Source organism: Carcharodon carcharias, chromosome 10 (genome assembly GCF_017639515.1).
Source record: "Carcharodon carcharias isolate sCarCar2 chromosome 10, sCarCar2.pri, whole genome shotgun sequence".
In the NCBI taxonomy this organism is placed as follows: Eukaryota; Metazoa; Chordata; class Chondrichthyes; order Lamniformes; family Lamnidae; genus Carcharodon; species Carcharodon carcharias.
Window position 1 is genome coordinate 70,128,126 of NC_054476.1, and position 17,899 is coordinate 70,146,024.

Genomic DNA, 17,899 nt, shown 5'->3' on the forward strand with positions numbered 1-17,899 from the left:
ATCCAAAACAAAAACAAAAATACTTGGAAAAACTCAGCAGGTCTGACAGCATCTGCAGAGAGGAACACAGTTAACATTTTGAATCCGTATGACTCTTCAACAGAACTGAGGAAAAATAGAAAAGAGGTGAAATATAAGCTGGTTTAAGGGGGGTTGGGACAAGTAGAGCTGGATAGAGGGCCAGTGATAAGTGGAGATAACCAAAAGATGTCATAAACAAAAGGACAAAGAGGTGTTGAAGCTGGTGATATTATCTAAGGAATATGATAATAAAGGTACAGATAGCCCTAGTGGGGGTGGGGTGGGGGAAGGGATTCAAATAGGCTAAAAGACAAAGATAAAACAATGGATGGAAATACATTTAAAAATAATGGAAATAGGTGGGAAAAGAAAAATCTATATAAATTATTGGAAAAAAGGGGGATCAGAAAGGGGGTGGGGATGGAGGAGAGAGTTGATGATCTAAAATTATTGAACTCAATATTCAGTCTGGAAGGCTGTAAAGTGCGCGGTCGGAAGATGAGGTGCTGTTCCTCCAGTTTGCGTTGAGCTTCACTAGAACAATGCAGCAGGCCAAGGATGGACATGTGGGCATGAGAGCAGGGTGGAATGTTGAAATGGCAAGCGACAGGGAGGTCTGGGTCATGCTTGCAGACAGACCGAAGGTGTTCCGCAAAGCAGTCACCCAGTCTGCGTTTGGTCTCTCCAATGTAGAGGAAACCACATTGGGAGCAGCGAATGCAGTAGACTAAATTAAGGGAAGTGCAAATGAAATGCTGCTTCACTTGAAAGGAGTGTTTGGGCCCTTGGACGGTGAGGAGAGGGGAAGTAAGGGGTGGTTGCATGGGAAGGTGACGCGGGAGGGGGTTGAGGTATAGGGGGTGATGGAGGAGTGGACAATGGGTGTCCATGAGATCAAGGTTTCTCCAATTCACAATTCGTGGTCCATTGATGATGTTTATCAACCAGTAAATGGCATTCATTCAGCATCACTTCCTGTTACCATTCTTTCTTTAGGGGGGTGTGGGGGGTGCATAGTTTGATCCTTGGACAAAGCAGCACAAGCAGGTACCAGGAGCTGTGTAGCTGGTAGCAAAATTGATATAACTGATCACATGGGGTGACCTCAATGAAATGTAAAAGGTTTTGAATGTACAGACTTTCATTAGTAAGTGCAGACAAGTGCATATTGGTTCTACAACACTAATTGTGTATGTAATGCAGTTATCATGTGTCTGCATGGCACTGCTGCACTGACTTAGATCTCACAGCAGGTGTATAGCTTTAGACTTGAAACTGGTTGCCTACACAGAGGAGACCAAAAGCTGGGGTAGAAGAGGATGCAAGTTAAAACAAAACATCTACTGGAGAAGGGAGTTAGTATAAATGCACTTTAGATACTGGCAGGCAAAGCAGATGATGTGGTCCAAATGCCAGTGCTGGATTTAGTGTCAATACAAGCTCAGCAACCATCTCCCGTTTCTCCCTATCACTGTAGGTCATGAATAACATCCACATTAAGAGGTTCTTCAACTTTAAATTGAGTAAAAATCTTTAGAACTTGCACGTGCTTTCACTCTCATGTGGTTCAGAAATCTAACCCAGGTTTTATCTGCTTCAACCCTTCACATCAGGGTTGAGGTGACTAACAGGCTTAAAGCCAGCTGGCAATAACCTGGTAGTTTACAATTTGGAAAAGCTTGATAGATTAAGCACTAATTAAGCTGCACCTGCTCTTTCTGAGTGGAACCAGCACATACCTATGTGTCTTGGTGCTTTCTTCCTTATGAAGCTTCTCCTTTAATGTACCTATTCTATTTGCCTCAACTATACTTTGTGGCAACTAGTTCCACATTATTACTATTCTTTGGGCAAATAATTTTCTCCTTAATTCTCTATTGGGTTTATTGGTGGTCATCTTATTTTCATTCCCCTAGTTTTGATCTCCACCGCAAGTAGAAACATCTTCTCCAAATCCACCCTATGAAACCTCAAACCTTCAATCAGGTCATCCTTTGGCCCTCTCTTTTCTATTGAAAAAAGTGGCAGCCTGTTCAGGCCTTCCTAGTAAGTTAAAAAGACTTGCATTTATATAGCAACTTCACAGCCTCAGGCTATCCCAAAGCACTTTTACAGCCAATTAAGTTTTTTCTAAACGTAGTCACTGTTATAATGCATATCTTCTCAGGTCTGGTATCGTCCTTATGAAATTTTATCACACCCTCTCCTCTTTATATTCAATGGAGACTAGAACTGTGCACAAAACTCACAGTCCAACTGAGATTGTATATAAGTTTAACATAGTTTCACAGTTTTCCAATTCACTTTGTTATGAAAGTTAAACTTAGCTTAACATTGAGAGCAGAGGTCAGGAACTTCAAGTCCTGACCAACCTCGGATTTTCCGTGCACATGCAGACTGGGAGCAGGCTGCACATGCGCAGTTTGGCAGTGTAAGTTCTTTGGGCCAAGTATGGGCCTAGCATGCCGGCGCAGAGATGAAAAATAGCACAAAAACCTGGATCAGGTGACTGGGAGCAGAGCACCATTGCCAGCTAGTGTCACAAGCAGGGGACAGGAAGAGGTGCCAAAAGGAAAGTCACGGAAAAGAGACAGGGACAGGAAAAATTCCCAGTTCAGTTAAAAAGAGAGCAGAGAAACAGGTTCCAAACACATGAGAAGCCCTGGCAATTGGGGAGTGCTCAGAAGAAGCCCTGAAGATCCAAGAAAGCAGAGGTTGGTGACTCTGTGCCGCAGACTGATGGGACAAAGGTCCCGCTTTTGGGGCTCTGTTCAGTGTGGGCAAAGTGCTAAAGTTACGCTTGCGAGTTGGTGCTTGCGTACTTGGAAATCCAGGGGAATGGAATCTGAGGAGGCAAGATTGCGAGGAGGGCCGTCGTTGATGCCATCCAAGTTTGAGAAACTTTTGTAGAGAATTCCCAGGTTAAATTTGTGAAGGTGAAGACTGGAATTCCTCGGGAGAGGGACAGAGTTTCAATGAGATTGGATGACTCAGTGTTTACTGGCACTTGGGTAGGTTATTGAGGAATCCGTGAACTCTGTCTTGGTCACATCTGGGTGTACTGTGTTTGACTACAGTTTGCTTGTTAATTTACATGTACCTCATATCAACCCTGAATGTTAGTGTATAAGATATATAAATTGTTTCATCTTTCCAACCTTGTAAAGTAAAGTTTAGTTTTGTGCAAAACCAGCGGAAGCTTGTGGCTTTATTCTAATAGTAAATGTCTTGAATCTCAAACTTTATCTGCCAACTGTCCCTAACTGAACCTTACTAAAACGTTGGGGGTCTGGTCAAGGATTATGACAAGTCCCTCTAGAAATGAGCTTGAATACTTTGTTTGCTTTATATGGCCTTGTTAGCTTGTATATTTACTTCTAATAATTTATTTATCTGTACCTCAGATCTGTTTGCTCCTCTATCCTACTTAGTCACTGTTATAATGTAGGAAACTTGCACACAGCAAGCTCCCACAAACAGCAATGTGGTAATGACCTGATAATCTGTTTGAGAGAGGTTAATTGAGAGATAAATATTAACAGGACACCAGGGAGGATTCCAATGCCCTTCTTTGAAATAGTGCCCTAGGGTTTTTATGTCCACCTTAGCAAGCAGTCAGTTTAACTTTTCACCCTAAAGTCGAGGCCACTGACAGTGCACGACTCCATCAGGATGGCACTGAAGTATTTTGCTGCTGTTTTTATGTATTCAAAGTTAAAGGCCCAAGGTTTTGCCAGTGCCAAGGAACACAAGTAATTCCAACCTCACACTCAGACTCACGGTTACTTGCGCATATAATGTAGGTATACATATCAATGCAGTATTGAAAGAGTGCTAGACTGTTAAAGGTTCCATCTTTTGGACATAAACCAAGTTAATTCTGACTCATGCTTGGCTTGAAGCTGCAAAAGAGCACAGGAAGCAAGACAGCAAGCAAGGAAAAATGTAACACAGGCAGAAAATCAAGGGCAGTATGGACACGTCAGGAAAATAGGAAGAAGAATTTTCTCTATGAAATTTTCCCTTTCTGAAAATGCGTTTTATCGTCAGCGCATGCTTATACCAAAGCTTCAGTCAGTTAACATAACATTAACATCTGCTTCACAGATTGATATTTTACAGAAGCCCATTGAGAGTTTTAAGATTCATATAGCACCTCACATCTTTAGACTATCAAAATGCTACACAGCCAATGAACTCTGTTGAAAAGTAGTCATTGTTGTCATGTAGGCAAACACATCAATCAACTGCAAGCAACAAATCCAACAAACAGCAATGAGATAATGACCGGGTAATCTGTTTTTGTAGTATGAGTTGAGGGATAAATATTGGCCAGAGCACTGGAGACGAATCCCTTGTCACTATTCAATTAGTGCCATGGGATCGTTCATCCCACCTCAGATCAGCTGACAACCCAGACCATCGATTTAACCTGGATCCTTCCTGGTCTGCATGGCTCACTGTGGAAACCTATTGGGCAGAATTTTGCCCTTGGTGGCCCCACCGGCTCAGCGGCGGGTGGACAGCCAACCGCCGTCACCGAAACAGGGCCCGTCGCCATTTTGAGTGGGCGGGCCAATTAAGGCCCATCCAGCAGCCTGCCCGACAGGAAGCATAGGGATTCCCCATCTGTCAAAGTGCGCTCTTTCGCACACTGCTCCCTGAAACCAAGTGGTGTCTCAGGGAGATTACTGACAGGTAAAAAAACCCACCAAAAATAGAAAAATATTAAAATTATTAACATGTCCCCCTCATATGACAATGTCACATGAGATGGGGCATGTTAATAAGAAACACATTAACTTTATGACACTTTTTAAAAACGGACATCCCGCCAGTGGATGAGGTTTCATGCATTATCAGAAGCCCACTGGGGCTCCTGGCCTGCCCGCCAGCCTTAAGGTTGGACGGGCAAGTCTTTAACGATCTTAATTAGCCTGTCAATGGCCTTAATTGGCCATTGACAGGTCAGCGGGCAGACAGCTGATTTCGCTGTCCGCCCGCCTGCCTGAAAATTTAAAGGGACCGGGATGACGTCAATGACGTCATCCCGCGTCATTTTTCCGTCGGCGAGAGGGCCCTGCCCCCAAATCGCCGACGGGAAAATCCTGGCCATTAAGTCAAGGGAAGAGTGCTTTGCCTGCTCATTGATCTTTAATTCAAGAAAACACCACTGATTCAATCTGATTCAGGGATGAACTGCAAATTGCTTGGTATTCCTCCAGTTCCAAAGGGAGGCTATACACTGGCTCAAAATATATATCCCACAAGGGCTTTACCAGCTTTGCTATTGGGAAAGATACATCTCAGCTTGGGGAAAGGGCTTTCCTGTTGCCCAAACTGAGGCTGTCTAGGTATTTGAGACTCCAGACAGCATAAATAGCAGCTATTCAGCGGACTCCATTTTCTATTATGAATATGAAATAGAAGTATAATTTGGAAGACATGAACAACAAACCCCAATTAATAAATATATTGCAATGGGAACATTTGAGGCTGCTCCACAGATATTATAATATTCCATTTCTGAATAGACTATGTGCCCAAGAGGTGGTAGGTGAAGTAGAGCTCCCTTCTTGACCCCATCCCAGCTACAAGAAGAAAAGAGAATTTTTCTGGAAGGTTCAGTTCCAAATCCAGGAACATGCAACCAGTTATCACAACAACTGGGTCAAATGCAGGTGTAGACCCACAACCAGCTTGAACTGGGGCTCAATTCAATTTAAATCAATGTAACTGAAATGGAATTTGATCTCACTATTTAGACTCTAACCCTAGCCCCAGGGTAGGACTGGAGCAGATTGGGCAAAGGCTCGCCATCTGATGTTTTCTCTGATGCTGATTAAAATCCAAGAAAGTTTTAATAAATATTAAAAAAGGACCTCAATTTAAAACACATGAGACCTTTGGTATCGAGTTTACATGACAGACACTTCCAGATAACTCGCTTAAACACCAGACAGATGGTAATCCTTGAACTAAGAAAAGTATGCTTGGGCAGCATTGAGATAATCCCCAACCAGTCCACATGGCGAATCTATTTTTCCTCTTCCTAGAGCTGGCTTCATATTCCATTTGTCAGAACTTTTACACACAGGCTACCTGGTAACTATTTGAAAATTATGAAATGAATGATCAGTTCCTTCTTCATAATGTTTTCCCTCATTACAGCATCACTATTTAAAATAAAATGTTGGTCATGGGAGCTAAATTTGCAAGGGTTGTTTTAAGCAGAGTTGATAAAGAAAGAATATGGTGGCGGGGGGGGTGTGGTTTGGTTGAGAAGTGAGGGGGTGACAAACAATTGAGCACAGAAAGCTCTGTCTTTAAAAACAAAAGAAACATTGGTGGCAATTTTTACCTTCACTATTGGGCGGTAAACTGGTGGAGTGAATCACACACCAGTTATAGAACTTGCCCAATCTCCATTTCGAATGATTTCAATGAAAATGAACTGAAATCAAAATTGGTTGGGTTCTATAGTGAATAAAAAGAGCTAGTGGTGGAATTGCTCCTCTTCTTATTTGCTAGGCTAGTGATTGGGGTAATTTTCACCATCACAAATTGCAGGATTGGAGATTATCTAGATAATATTAACCTGGTAAACAACAGATAACATGTACTCAGAATGGAAAGATCCTTCTTGATCTGAATTTCTTTGAGGAAGTGACATCCCAAGTCGATCAATAAATCCCTAAATAGATGTTATGCACTTAAACTACCAAAAGGCAGTTGATAAAAGTTTCACATGCCAGGGTACTAATTAGGTTCATAACTGTGGAAATTTAGACAAAACTTGGGCATGGAAAATAATTTGTATGCTAAGGGTAAATAAGAATAGGTACTGTCTTGAGGCGTAATACAAGGGTTATGGAGGGAGGAAATTAGGGGCAGTATGAGATAGGGTGTTCCTAGGTCAGTATTGAGACCACTACTGTGTAATTTACATTAATAACTCGGATTCAGAAGCTCTTTGCAAATTGGTCAAATGGGCTGATGATGCCAAACTCAGAAGTGCTGAAGATTGAAGGACACCATAAGAAATTACAGAATGAGCTAACAAAAATGTGATGGGCCAAACAATGGCAGCGGAAATTTAATGCAGACAACAGTGAAGTATTGCCCATTGGAAGGAGAGTGGGAAAAATATCTACTCTGTAAATGGCATTGAAATTACTACAGGTGGGGTTGAGAGAGGCATGGGAGTCTCAGTAGGATCAGTCCTCAACATGTCCAACCAATGCAAACCAGCAGTAGGATTTCAAAGACCATGCTAAAACAATAGAATACAAATCTGAGAAAGTCATGACAAACTGTACTGTATTTTGGTCAAATAACACCATGTGTGATCGGCAAGAAACAAGGGAGATGCTCAAGCGCTGAAGGTGGAGCTGAGAACAAGAAGATTTCAGGGGTCTGAATTAGGAGGAAAGACTGGGAGTTGCCAATTTTTCACCTTGGCATAAAAATGCCATTTAAGATCAGCCAGCAGAGATAGAAACTGCCAATTTTAATTTTCAATGATTTGAAATTTGCTCCTTAGACTTTTCAGCCTGAAAGGAAAAATCTTAGATCTTAAGTAGCATGTTGCTGGAGGCTTTGCACCAGGAGTTCCTCAGGGTAGTGTCCTCGGCCCAACCACCTTCAGCTGCTTCATCATGGCATTCCCTCCATCATAAGATGAGAAGTTGGTATGACTGCTTACGATTGTACAGCATTCAATTCCATTCACATCTCCTCTGAAAATGAAGCAGCGCAACAAGACCTGGAAGGATTCACGTTTGGCTGATAATTAGCAAATAACATTGATGCCATACAAGTGACAGGCAATGACCATCTCAAACAAGAGAGAATCAAACAGCCTAAGCTTGAGGAACAATGGCATTACCATTGTCAAATTCACGACTGTCAATATCCTAGGGTCACTACTGATTAGAAACTGAACTGGACCAACCCATAAATACTGTGTCTAAAAGAGCAGGTCAGAGGTTGGGAATTCCACAGTAGGCTAATTCATCTCCTGACTCCTCAGAGCCTGTCCACCACAATAATAAGGCACAAGTCAGGAGTGTGATACAATACTCATCACATGCTTGGATGGCTACAACTCCAACAACGCACAAGAAGCTCAACATCATCCAGGACAAAGCAATCTGTCTGATCGGCACTCCAACCACCACCTTAAACATTCACTCCCTCCGCCACCAGCACAAATTGGCAGCAGTGTGTACTATCCACAAGATTTACTGCAGCAACTTGCCAAGGCTTTCTTAGCAACACCTCTCAAACCCATGAACTGTACCACCTGGAAGGAAATGGGCAACAAATACCTGGGAATACTACCACCTCCAAGTTCTCCTCCAAGCCACATACCATATGACTGGTAAATATATCCCTGCTTTTTCAATGTCACCGGATCAAATTCACAAACTCCCTATCTAACAGCAATATGAGGGTACCCTAACCGCACAGACTACAGTGGTTTAAGGCAGCAAACCACAATCTTCTCAATGTCAATACCCACATCTTGTGAATGAAGAAACAACTTCTGATGACAACCTGGTTTCAAATCTTAATTCTTATTTGTTTGCTCGGCCAATTTCCATCTGCAATCTGATAATACAAACATCTTCTTCTTCTGTTCCCTGCCCAAAGGCAGATCCAACCACAGCAACGTGTTCCCCAGCACAGGTAGGGCAAGGAGGCAGGTCCCGAATCCACCCCAATCAGAATAGGCACTGAACTCTGTGCTGTTGACACCAATCTGATTCACATTAGCTGTCCAGGCAACAGGGCCAACCAGCACTACACCCACCCCCCCCCACCCCTCCAATGTTGCTCAAGCATGTTGTAGCCATGAATAGTGATGACAGAGGCTCTAATTTCTTTCCGTCATATGGCTGACCAGGAATCTCTCCTGCTCTTACTGTCTGCCACGAGCATATGTTGGAAGGATTTACAAGTTGAGGTTCAACCTGTTTGGCCGTATTATGAACGCGCCTTCCTTGGCTATCAAGTCCTGTACAGGGACCTGAACTTGGAGCTTCTTGCTCAGAGGCAGGGATGCTACCCACTGCGCCAGATCATGGGTATTATTGGTACCAATTAAATATACACTCAAACGGCACCACTGTATTTCTGCAAGGGCTCAACATCCCAAAAACTTTGGCAAGTCAAAAAATTAAATAAATAGATGCAAAGTAATATCAGTTGCTCCTGATGTCCCAGTCTCTTTAAACAATGCTCCTACACTGTCAACCAGGGTCAGTCTCTCTCTGTGCACTTATAAATACTGAAACCTGGGAGTGAAGGAAGTTGTCTGTCACCAGTACTTTTACAGCAGAAAAAACAAAGGACATTTCACTCATCTTTTCTCACAGAGTACAGGCTGAGTAAGAACAATAAATACTGTAAGTTGAGTCCAGGTTCAGTTAAGTATTTAGTTAGTATTGTCAAGGGTGGGGGCCAGCTGCCTTTTTATATTCAAAGTGCAGCTACAGTTGGAGGTCAAAGATTCACCAACATTATGATTGATGGCACTTTCACTGCAATATAACAAGTTTGCAGCCTGCACAACAAACAATACTCCACAAGGCCAACATCATAATGTCCGTATTTGCATTTTCTTACACACTGTAATGTTCAAGCTCAATAAGAAAGCCTATTCTTCTTTAATAGCTATTCATGATACAGTTGGCCTGTTAGCCTAAATTTGAGTTACTCCAAGTGCAGAGTTGTTGGGTTGAGCTAGCATTTGTATTCTGTTGATGAAACAAGGAATAACAATATGAGGAAAACCAGATCCACACCAAACGTGACCGCTTATAGCAATCATAACACTAGATGACCTAGATGGGTTAATAATGGTTAACTACAAATATTTAGGAGATAATTTTGACTTTGACGCAAGTATAGAATGTGCAATATCAGCTCGATTACCCATTAAAAACCTGTCCCAATCATTGTTTACATTGGCAAAGCAATGTACAATGCATGGTAGGTCTCCAATTGCTGCAAAGGGTATTTTATAAACTTCACAAACTCTGCTCAACTGCACCCTAAGAGGAATCAAAATCAACAATCTACTACTGAATGAGGAGGACAGAAAACTGCCCGGGACAACTGTAAGTTAAATTCTACCATTTATTCTCAAATAGCCAAGCAACATTGGATAGAATTCATAACCTCAAGAAGTTGATGGATGGTTTTCTCTCTGTTATGTGGGTAACAAAGTAGCAATGTGTTTCTAAAGAGCAGACACTCAGAAGAACTCATATTAAAGTAAAGCGGCCATTAATCATTGTGAACTCATATTCCAGTATTCTAAAGACCAGGTTTATTTTCTTTTAAATCAAGGACACGATATGGGCATGAAGTAGATATTATCAAGCACATAGAACCCTCACTTCTATTGCCAAGATCATGCTGAGGTGGTGTGTTTGTGGGTAAGGTTCTTGTTATACTCACATGCTGGAGTACATCCGCTGGCCATTTTGCTGGTTTTGAAGCCGTGTTTTTGCCAAGTCTATTGGGAACACACAGGTGACGCCAATTAGGCCTGCAATGCCTCCGTTGATCAGCTTGGCAGGTAAACTGAGAGAGAGAAAAGAGAAACTTTTAATTCATAAGAACATAAGAAATAGGAGCAGAAATAAACTAAACAGCTGGCTGAGCCAACTCCGCCATTCAATACAATCATGGCTGACCTTCAACTTCAGCTCCACACTCTCGTCCACTCCCCATATCCTGCGATTCCCTGAGAACCCAAAAATCGATCTACTTGAATTCACTCATTAGGTGTTGCAGTAACCAGTTGAGGCCCATTTACATTCAAGTATTGAGTTGCTTTCTCCCTTTGGCTTTACACAGCCTTACACTGCACATGTGGTCTTCAATCCGGAAACAACCACAATTTGTTTTCCACCTGGAAGTAATTTCCGTGACGTTGTGTAAATTTTGGCCGGGCATTTCACTGTAATTTCAGAGTTACTTAATTCGCTTAACTGCAGAAGCATGCAGAGCACAACAACATGAATGAACTGCATGCAGTGATGCAAACTAATCATGCCTCCAGCAAAAAAAAATGCTTCACACCATTCGCTTAGGGCGTTAAACTCCTGTTTCAGTCACTTTATGGGTGCTAAAAAAGAAAATCATATCACTATGTGTTCAAACATCATGCAATTCCTATAAATCCAATATAGCTGCATGCTAGCCCCACCACTGTTCTACAGTTGCAACTTTAGTGAAATAAGGCTCTTCAATAAACAATGCTACCCTTAAATTTAGAGATCATACACAATGATTAAAATTACACACACACATATATATAGAATACCAAAATTATGATGATGAAACTACGGTAAGTAAATAGAGTTGAGGTAGAGATCAACTACGATCGAACTGAAAGCAAAGCTGGCTCAAGGTGTTGAACAGCCAATCCCTGTCCCTATTAATCTGATAGTCACTTCTATTGAATACAAATAAATAACCTTGTACATATGGATTAAAAGAAGTATGTCATGCTAGGCTGGAGCAGTATCTGAAAATGTGTAACTTTGGCTAGGATTTTCAGGAAAATTTGGAGAGCCAGCCAAGGTCTATTGACTTTTCGGCAGCGCCGGAAAATCCTGGCCTTTGACATTTCAAACAAATATAACTATTAAGCATAACTAATTAAGTTCAGTGAAGGCAAGAGAAAAAGTATGAAGATGAAAAATAGTATTCTTTAAAAAGGAATCTGCCTTTTTTAAAAAAAAGTTTCACTCAAAATATTTCCTGTCCCTCAAATATTTCAGATTTCTTTATTATGTCCTAAAGAAAAGGAGAACACGTATTTTGTGAAATTAGTGTACAAGTTTGCTTGGTTTCTGCAGAATTGTTGGGGATTGGGTTAAGGTGGTAGATGTGCTGCAGACAATGTACTGTTTGGATAGGGTTAGGATGCTTTGATGACAAGTGCTGCATAAAGCTGGACAGGGGGATTTCAAAAATCTAGCCTCCACAGAGAAGATCCTGCAGTGTTGGATTATTTTCCCCCTTTGTGATAGTTTGTGGCCACATTCTGACCTTAACAGGGATGATCTCATGTCCATTGTTATATGGACATGCGAAGCAGCCTTAACTTGTCATTAGCAACCTCACTCAGTCTCCATCACTCCACTACCATGGCTGCCCTGCAGCAGTATAGCAATGAGATGCAACAACATTACCACCCAATCTGCTGTAACTGATCTGAGAATAGACAAGACAACTGGGTTGGGTATGCTTTACAATGCAGGAGCATGCATGAGGATGTGGGAAATGTGTGCCTTGACCACTGGCATCCTAGAAGTCTTAGTTTACACCTGCAGCAGCCTTCTTTTTGAAGGTATTAACATTTCAGGGAAAAAAAACACTTTGCAGAGAAAATGCTACGGTATAGGGCAATGCAAAACAAAATGAATTTAATATAATGAGTTGCAGGATCAATTCTTCAAAATTTCTAAGTTATTAAAGCTAAATTCAATTTGCAGATTATTTTTATGCCCTTCAGTGAAAAGACATCAGGTGCTGGGGAGGAGTGGGAAAGAGGTAGAAATATTTCAATTTGCACCACTGTAAGCATTGAGATATGGTATACTGTGATGCAAAGCAAAGCTCCTCAACATAGCCTCAAGAATATAACTTAACGCCCACCTTCAGCTCAAGAGAGCAATATAGGTAGCATTTTTTTTCCAGCCACCTATACAGCCAGTAACTCTGAATTGCAGTCACTGCTAAAGATTTGGTCAGCAAGAAAAGCAGTCATGAGCCTCGCATGCCAGGCGTGTTCCAGATTTAATCCCTGATCTATGCTGAGTCAGCTGGCCTCAACTGAGATAGCTGCTAAATTTTGCTCTAATGCAATCTGGCTAAGAAGCAGTGAAAAAGAAAGACAAGTCAATGTTCACAGAAAATACAAACTTGCATTTACATTGCATCTTTTGCAACCAATAAAGTACTTTTGGCATGTGGTCATTATTGTAATGTAGGAAATGCAGCAGCCAACTTGTGTGGAGCAAGCTCCCACAAAAGGCAACAAGATAATGACCTGATCACTTGTTTCAGTGATGTTGGTTGAGGGAAAATATTTGGCAGGACACTTGGGAGAACTTCCATGCTCCTGTTTAAAAGTGCCATGGAATCTTTTACATTCACCTGAGACAGCAGTCGAGGCCTCAGTTTAATGTCTCAACCCAAAGACAGCATCTACGACAGTCCTGCAGTGAAGTATCAGCCTGGCTTGTGCTCAAGTCTCTGTAATGGGCCTTGGATTCACAGCCTTATGGAAATGGCACTGAACCATGGTTGACAAAGTAGATGAAAGGATGAATGGTCATTGACCTGAAATATTAACTTTGTTTCTCTCTCCACACATGCTGTCAGACCTGCTGAGAATACCCAGCATTTTCTGCTTTACTACCACAAACTAGAATTGTGTTCCCTGGAACTTTGAAGGTTAAGCAATGATTTCATCGAAGTTTTCAAGATATTAAGGGAAACAGATAAGGTAAATTAGGAGAAACGATTTCTGCTAATTGGAGAGTCGAGGACTAGAGGACACAGTCAAAAATTAGAGCCAGATCTTTCAGTTCGGAATTAGGAAAGGTTAGGAAACACTTCTTCAGGCAAAGGGTGGTTCAAGTTTGGAACACTCTTCCTCAAACTGCACTTGGTGCTTGATTTGCTCATTTTAAAACTGGGATTAATAGATTTTTGTTCGCCAACGGTATTATTAAGTGATATGGGGCAAAGGCAGGTTTATGGAGTTAGATCACAGATGAGCCATAATCTCAATGAAATGTAGAACATACTCGAGGGCTAAATGGCCAACTCCAGTTCCTATGGCAGTCTTGATCTTAGACCAAAGGCCACAGTTAAGTGTGTGAACATCACGTGGGGAGTGTTTTGGCTTAGTGTTCATGCCCTCTTCCCCCCTGTCACCTCATAGCAAAAATTGTCCATCACTACTTAATGTCATCATCACATATGAGGAACCCGCTTGGGTGAAGTCCAAAGATCAGCACTGGCATAGCTCAGAGCAAAGAGAAAGAATTGCATTTCTAGGAAGGCTTGGGGGGGTGGGGGGGTAGTGGTTAAGCACTAATGCAAAAGCTGAATGGACAGTTTTCTAAGCATTGCTAATTCAAGTAATCACGGCCATGTGGGACACCAACTAACCGAAAGGAAGCCAGACACTGCTGCTGAACAGAGACTGACTCACTGCAGCTAGCTATTCAAGACTTTTACACATAAACTCCACAGGTTACAGGGATGTATTTTGAGCCATAAGAGGCATGCCAACCCCACTGTCTCAAAAATCAAGAGACAAACTCCAGAGATTTGTAATAAAATCATATTTTTTTCCAAACATAAGCCCATCATAGATTAACATTAGGTTTATAAACCTCATTTTTGTTTATTTAATCTCCTGCAGGCAAGAAGTCTTTACAAAAACTATATTACTGTATCTGAAAATGCTTTACAAAAAAAGTCTTAAAAATCCTGCCTGTTATCTCTGCACATGTTAAAGAAGGATCTGCTCTCTCACCAAAGAGACTGCACAGATGGAGGCCGTTCAGCCCATTGTGCCTGCCCCAACTCTTTGGAGCTATCCAATTAGTTACACTCCCCTGCTCTATCTCCAGAGCCCTGTCATTTTTTTTGTCATCATGCATTTCTCCAATTCCCTTTTGAAGATTACAATTGCAGATGCTTCCATCATCCTTTCAGGAAATGTATTCTAGATCATGATCATAATTCCTGAAATGCCCAGAAGGATAAGGTTAGATGAAATAAGTTTGGAGGAGGATTATGTGCAGCATAAACACCAGCATGGGTTAGTTGGGCTGAATGGCCTGTGCAATTACAGGCACATCCAAGTGAGCAGGTGAGATTGCATGAAAGTGAGCCAGGAAGCAATTGTGTGAATGAGTGTGTGTGTGTGTATGCGTGTTTGTGTGTGAATGAGTGTGTGTGTGTGTCTACATGTGAGTAAGTGCATGAGTGAGTGAATATGTGCTTAAGTAAGTGAGTGATTGAGTGTGGGAGCAAGTGATTGAGAGTGAGTATTAGTATGTGAACATTGAATGAGGACAGGATCAGGCCTGGTGGTGATGTGCCCCATGGACAAATATTAAAAATTCGCCAACCCCTGCCCATCCCAGCCTCACAGATGGTCAATCAGGTGAGGGCAGCTGATTCCCTTGAAATCTGATCTCAACACCATAAAGGGAGACAGAGAGGAAGAGAGGGTGGAATTATGGACAGTAAACCAGAAACACAGGCCGAGTGATGGCAAGGTGATGTTAAATGACCAACGTGCTCCCTATCTCTTTCAGAAATTAGCCCCTCCTAGTTGAGACAGGAACAGCCGGACAATCCCTCCTGCTTGTGAGTCATTCCAATCTACAATCCTGCAAGGGGTGCTTCACCAGCCAGAAGTTTCCAGAGTATAACCATACCAATTGGGGCCTGAAGGAGGCAGTGTGAAAGCAGAGGATTCCAGTGGCAGCGACTTGGAGACTGCTAAATTGGGTGGTTGGCTTTAGACTACAAATGCAGCTAATATATATCCCTAGGCTGCAGCAGCTATGAGAAAGGTAAATAAATTTATTTATGCCTTTTTAAAATTTACTTGAAGTCATGAGAACGCTGCCTGGTGTTACAAATGCTTGGAAGATTATTTTTAGTTTCAAAATTGTAATTTTTAAATGCAGGGTAATTGAAAGCATGCCTGGTCTGAGAGGCTAGCAGACAAGCCTGGGGTAATTACAAATTAAAGAGAGGCCCATGTTACGTTAGTGAAACCATTAGGTGTTAGAAGTTAAACAATGGAAGCCTTGTTAACTATCTTTTGAAGAGAGTCTGCCTATGAGGACTCGGCATGGGGGAGTAAATTATTCATGCAATTTTCCCAGATCAGAGGAGGTCTGAACGTACCTGGTAAACAAGGAAAAGTTATAAAGTATCCATAAACTCTTCAGATCAAACTGATTTGCATCTTTATATGAAAGCAAACTTTGTCATTTTGCCATGGAGATGGGTTGAGAGGGGAAGCTTCCTCTCTTTTAATATATCTCTGCTGTTTTGATAGCCTGTGGGGCAGTCAGTCTGGGAGCCTGTGAGAAGACAATTTGTGTCCAGAGCAGCTTGAAACAGGCAGAAAAAGAACCTGCCAGCAACCAGAACAAGGAGCAGAGAAGTCCTTAGGAACCAGGGGTGCTTCTGATTTGGAGTCACTGCGCAAGGATACAAGTGAGGCACGTGCTCAAGCTGGAGAAATCCAAATTTGAAAGGTATTGAAGTAGGGCTGAAGGGTTCGCCTCATTGGATGCTAAAGGGAAAATTCCCAGAAAATCCCTCACCGCTTAAGATGGTACTGAAACTAAGGAGAATCAGCGTGAATTCCGTTGGGAGTTATAACATCTTGGTTTGATTCCAGGAAAACTGAATGACCACTCACAAAATTAATGCACAAAGGGATTCCTGATTGAAATCAAAAGTAGAGTGGGGAGTTCATATCAGTCCAGTATGTTGGTTTGAACTGAGTGCTTTCGTATTCCTTTTATACTAGCAGCTAGTCTCTTTTTGTACTCCCTCTTTGCTTCTCTTATTTGCTTCTTCACCTCTCCTTTGAACCTCCTGTATTCAGCTTGGCTTTTTCTTGTTTTTTCTACCTGACACCTATCATAAGCACACGTTTTCTTCTGTATCTAATTTCTGTCTCCTTTGCCACCAAGGGAGCTCAGGATTTGTTTGTCCTACTTTTCCCTTTTAAGGCAACATACCTTGACTGTACCTGAATCATCTCTTCCTTGAAGGTAGCCCATTGATCAGCTACCATTTATCCTAACAACCTTTGACTCCAATGTATTTGGCCAAGATCCATTCTTACCTTATTGAAAAAAGCAAAACACTGCAGATGCTGGAAATCTGAAACAAAAACAAAAATAGTTGGAAAAACTCAGCCCTACTTCAACACTATATTTTCTTAGTTTTGATGAAGAGTCACACGGATTCGAAACGTTAACTGTATTCCTCTCCACAGATGCTGTCAGACCTGCTGAGTTTTTCCAGCTATTTTTGTTACCCTATTGAAGTTGGCTTTCCCCCAGTTAATTTTTCTCACTCTGGATTGTTCTTTGTCCTTTTCCGTAGTCATCATAGTATGGTGCAATGATTGCTGTCCCCTAAATGTTCTGCCACTGACACTTGATCAACTTGGTCCACCTCATTTCAAAGAATCAGCCCCAGCAGTGCCTCCTCCATTGCTGGACTGGAAACATACTGAAGAAAATTCTCCTGAACACTTCAGGAAATTTTCAGGAATCTTGCTCCTCTCTACCCTTTACACTTTTACTATCCCAGTCTATTTTTGGATAATTAAAGTCCCCATTTATAAGTATTCAATAATTTTTGCACCTCTCTGTAATTTATTTTCAAATTTATTCCTCTCCATCCTTCCCACTAGTTGGCGGTCTATAGACTACACCAAGCAATGTAATTGCACCTTTTTTGTTCCTGAGCTCTCGCCAAATAGATACTGCTATTGATCTGCCTGGGACACCCTCTTTCTCTAGCATTGCACTGCTCTCCTTAATCAATACTGCCACCCCTTCCCCTTTTCTCCCTGTCCTTTGTTTCCTGAACACTTTGAACCCAAGAATATTAACACCCAGTCCAGCTCCTTCTTTGAGCCAGGTCTCTGCTATATCGTCTTCCTTCTCCACACACTTTGTAGCCCTGCTGCTTTCACTGATTCTCGCTGTTCAGTCTGAGCTATCGCCCTTCCCTCTCCGCACTATTTACATTCCCACTACTTTCGCTGTTTCTCACCACTCAGACTGAGCTCCCG

The 17,899-nt window shown here is 41.9% G+C and overlaps 1 protein-coding gene across 2 annotated transcripts in view; it reads right to left on the bottom strand.

Moving 5' to 3' along the window:
* LOC121282922 (mitochondrial glutamate carrier 1-like) overlaps window positions 1-17,899 on the bottom strand; it is a 118,401-nt gene that overhangs the window by 51,710 nt on the left and 48,792 nt on the right. For both annotated transcript variants that reach the window (XM_041196735.1, XM_041196734.1), the window contains one exon: window positions 10,489-10,614. In XM_041196735.1, coding sequence (XP_041052669.1) covers window positions 10,489-10,614 — 126 coding nt within the window. The remainder of the gene's footprint in view (window positions 1-10,488; window positions 10,615-17,899) is intronic.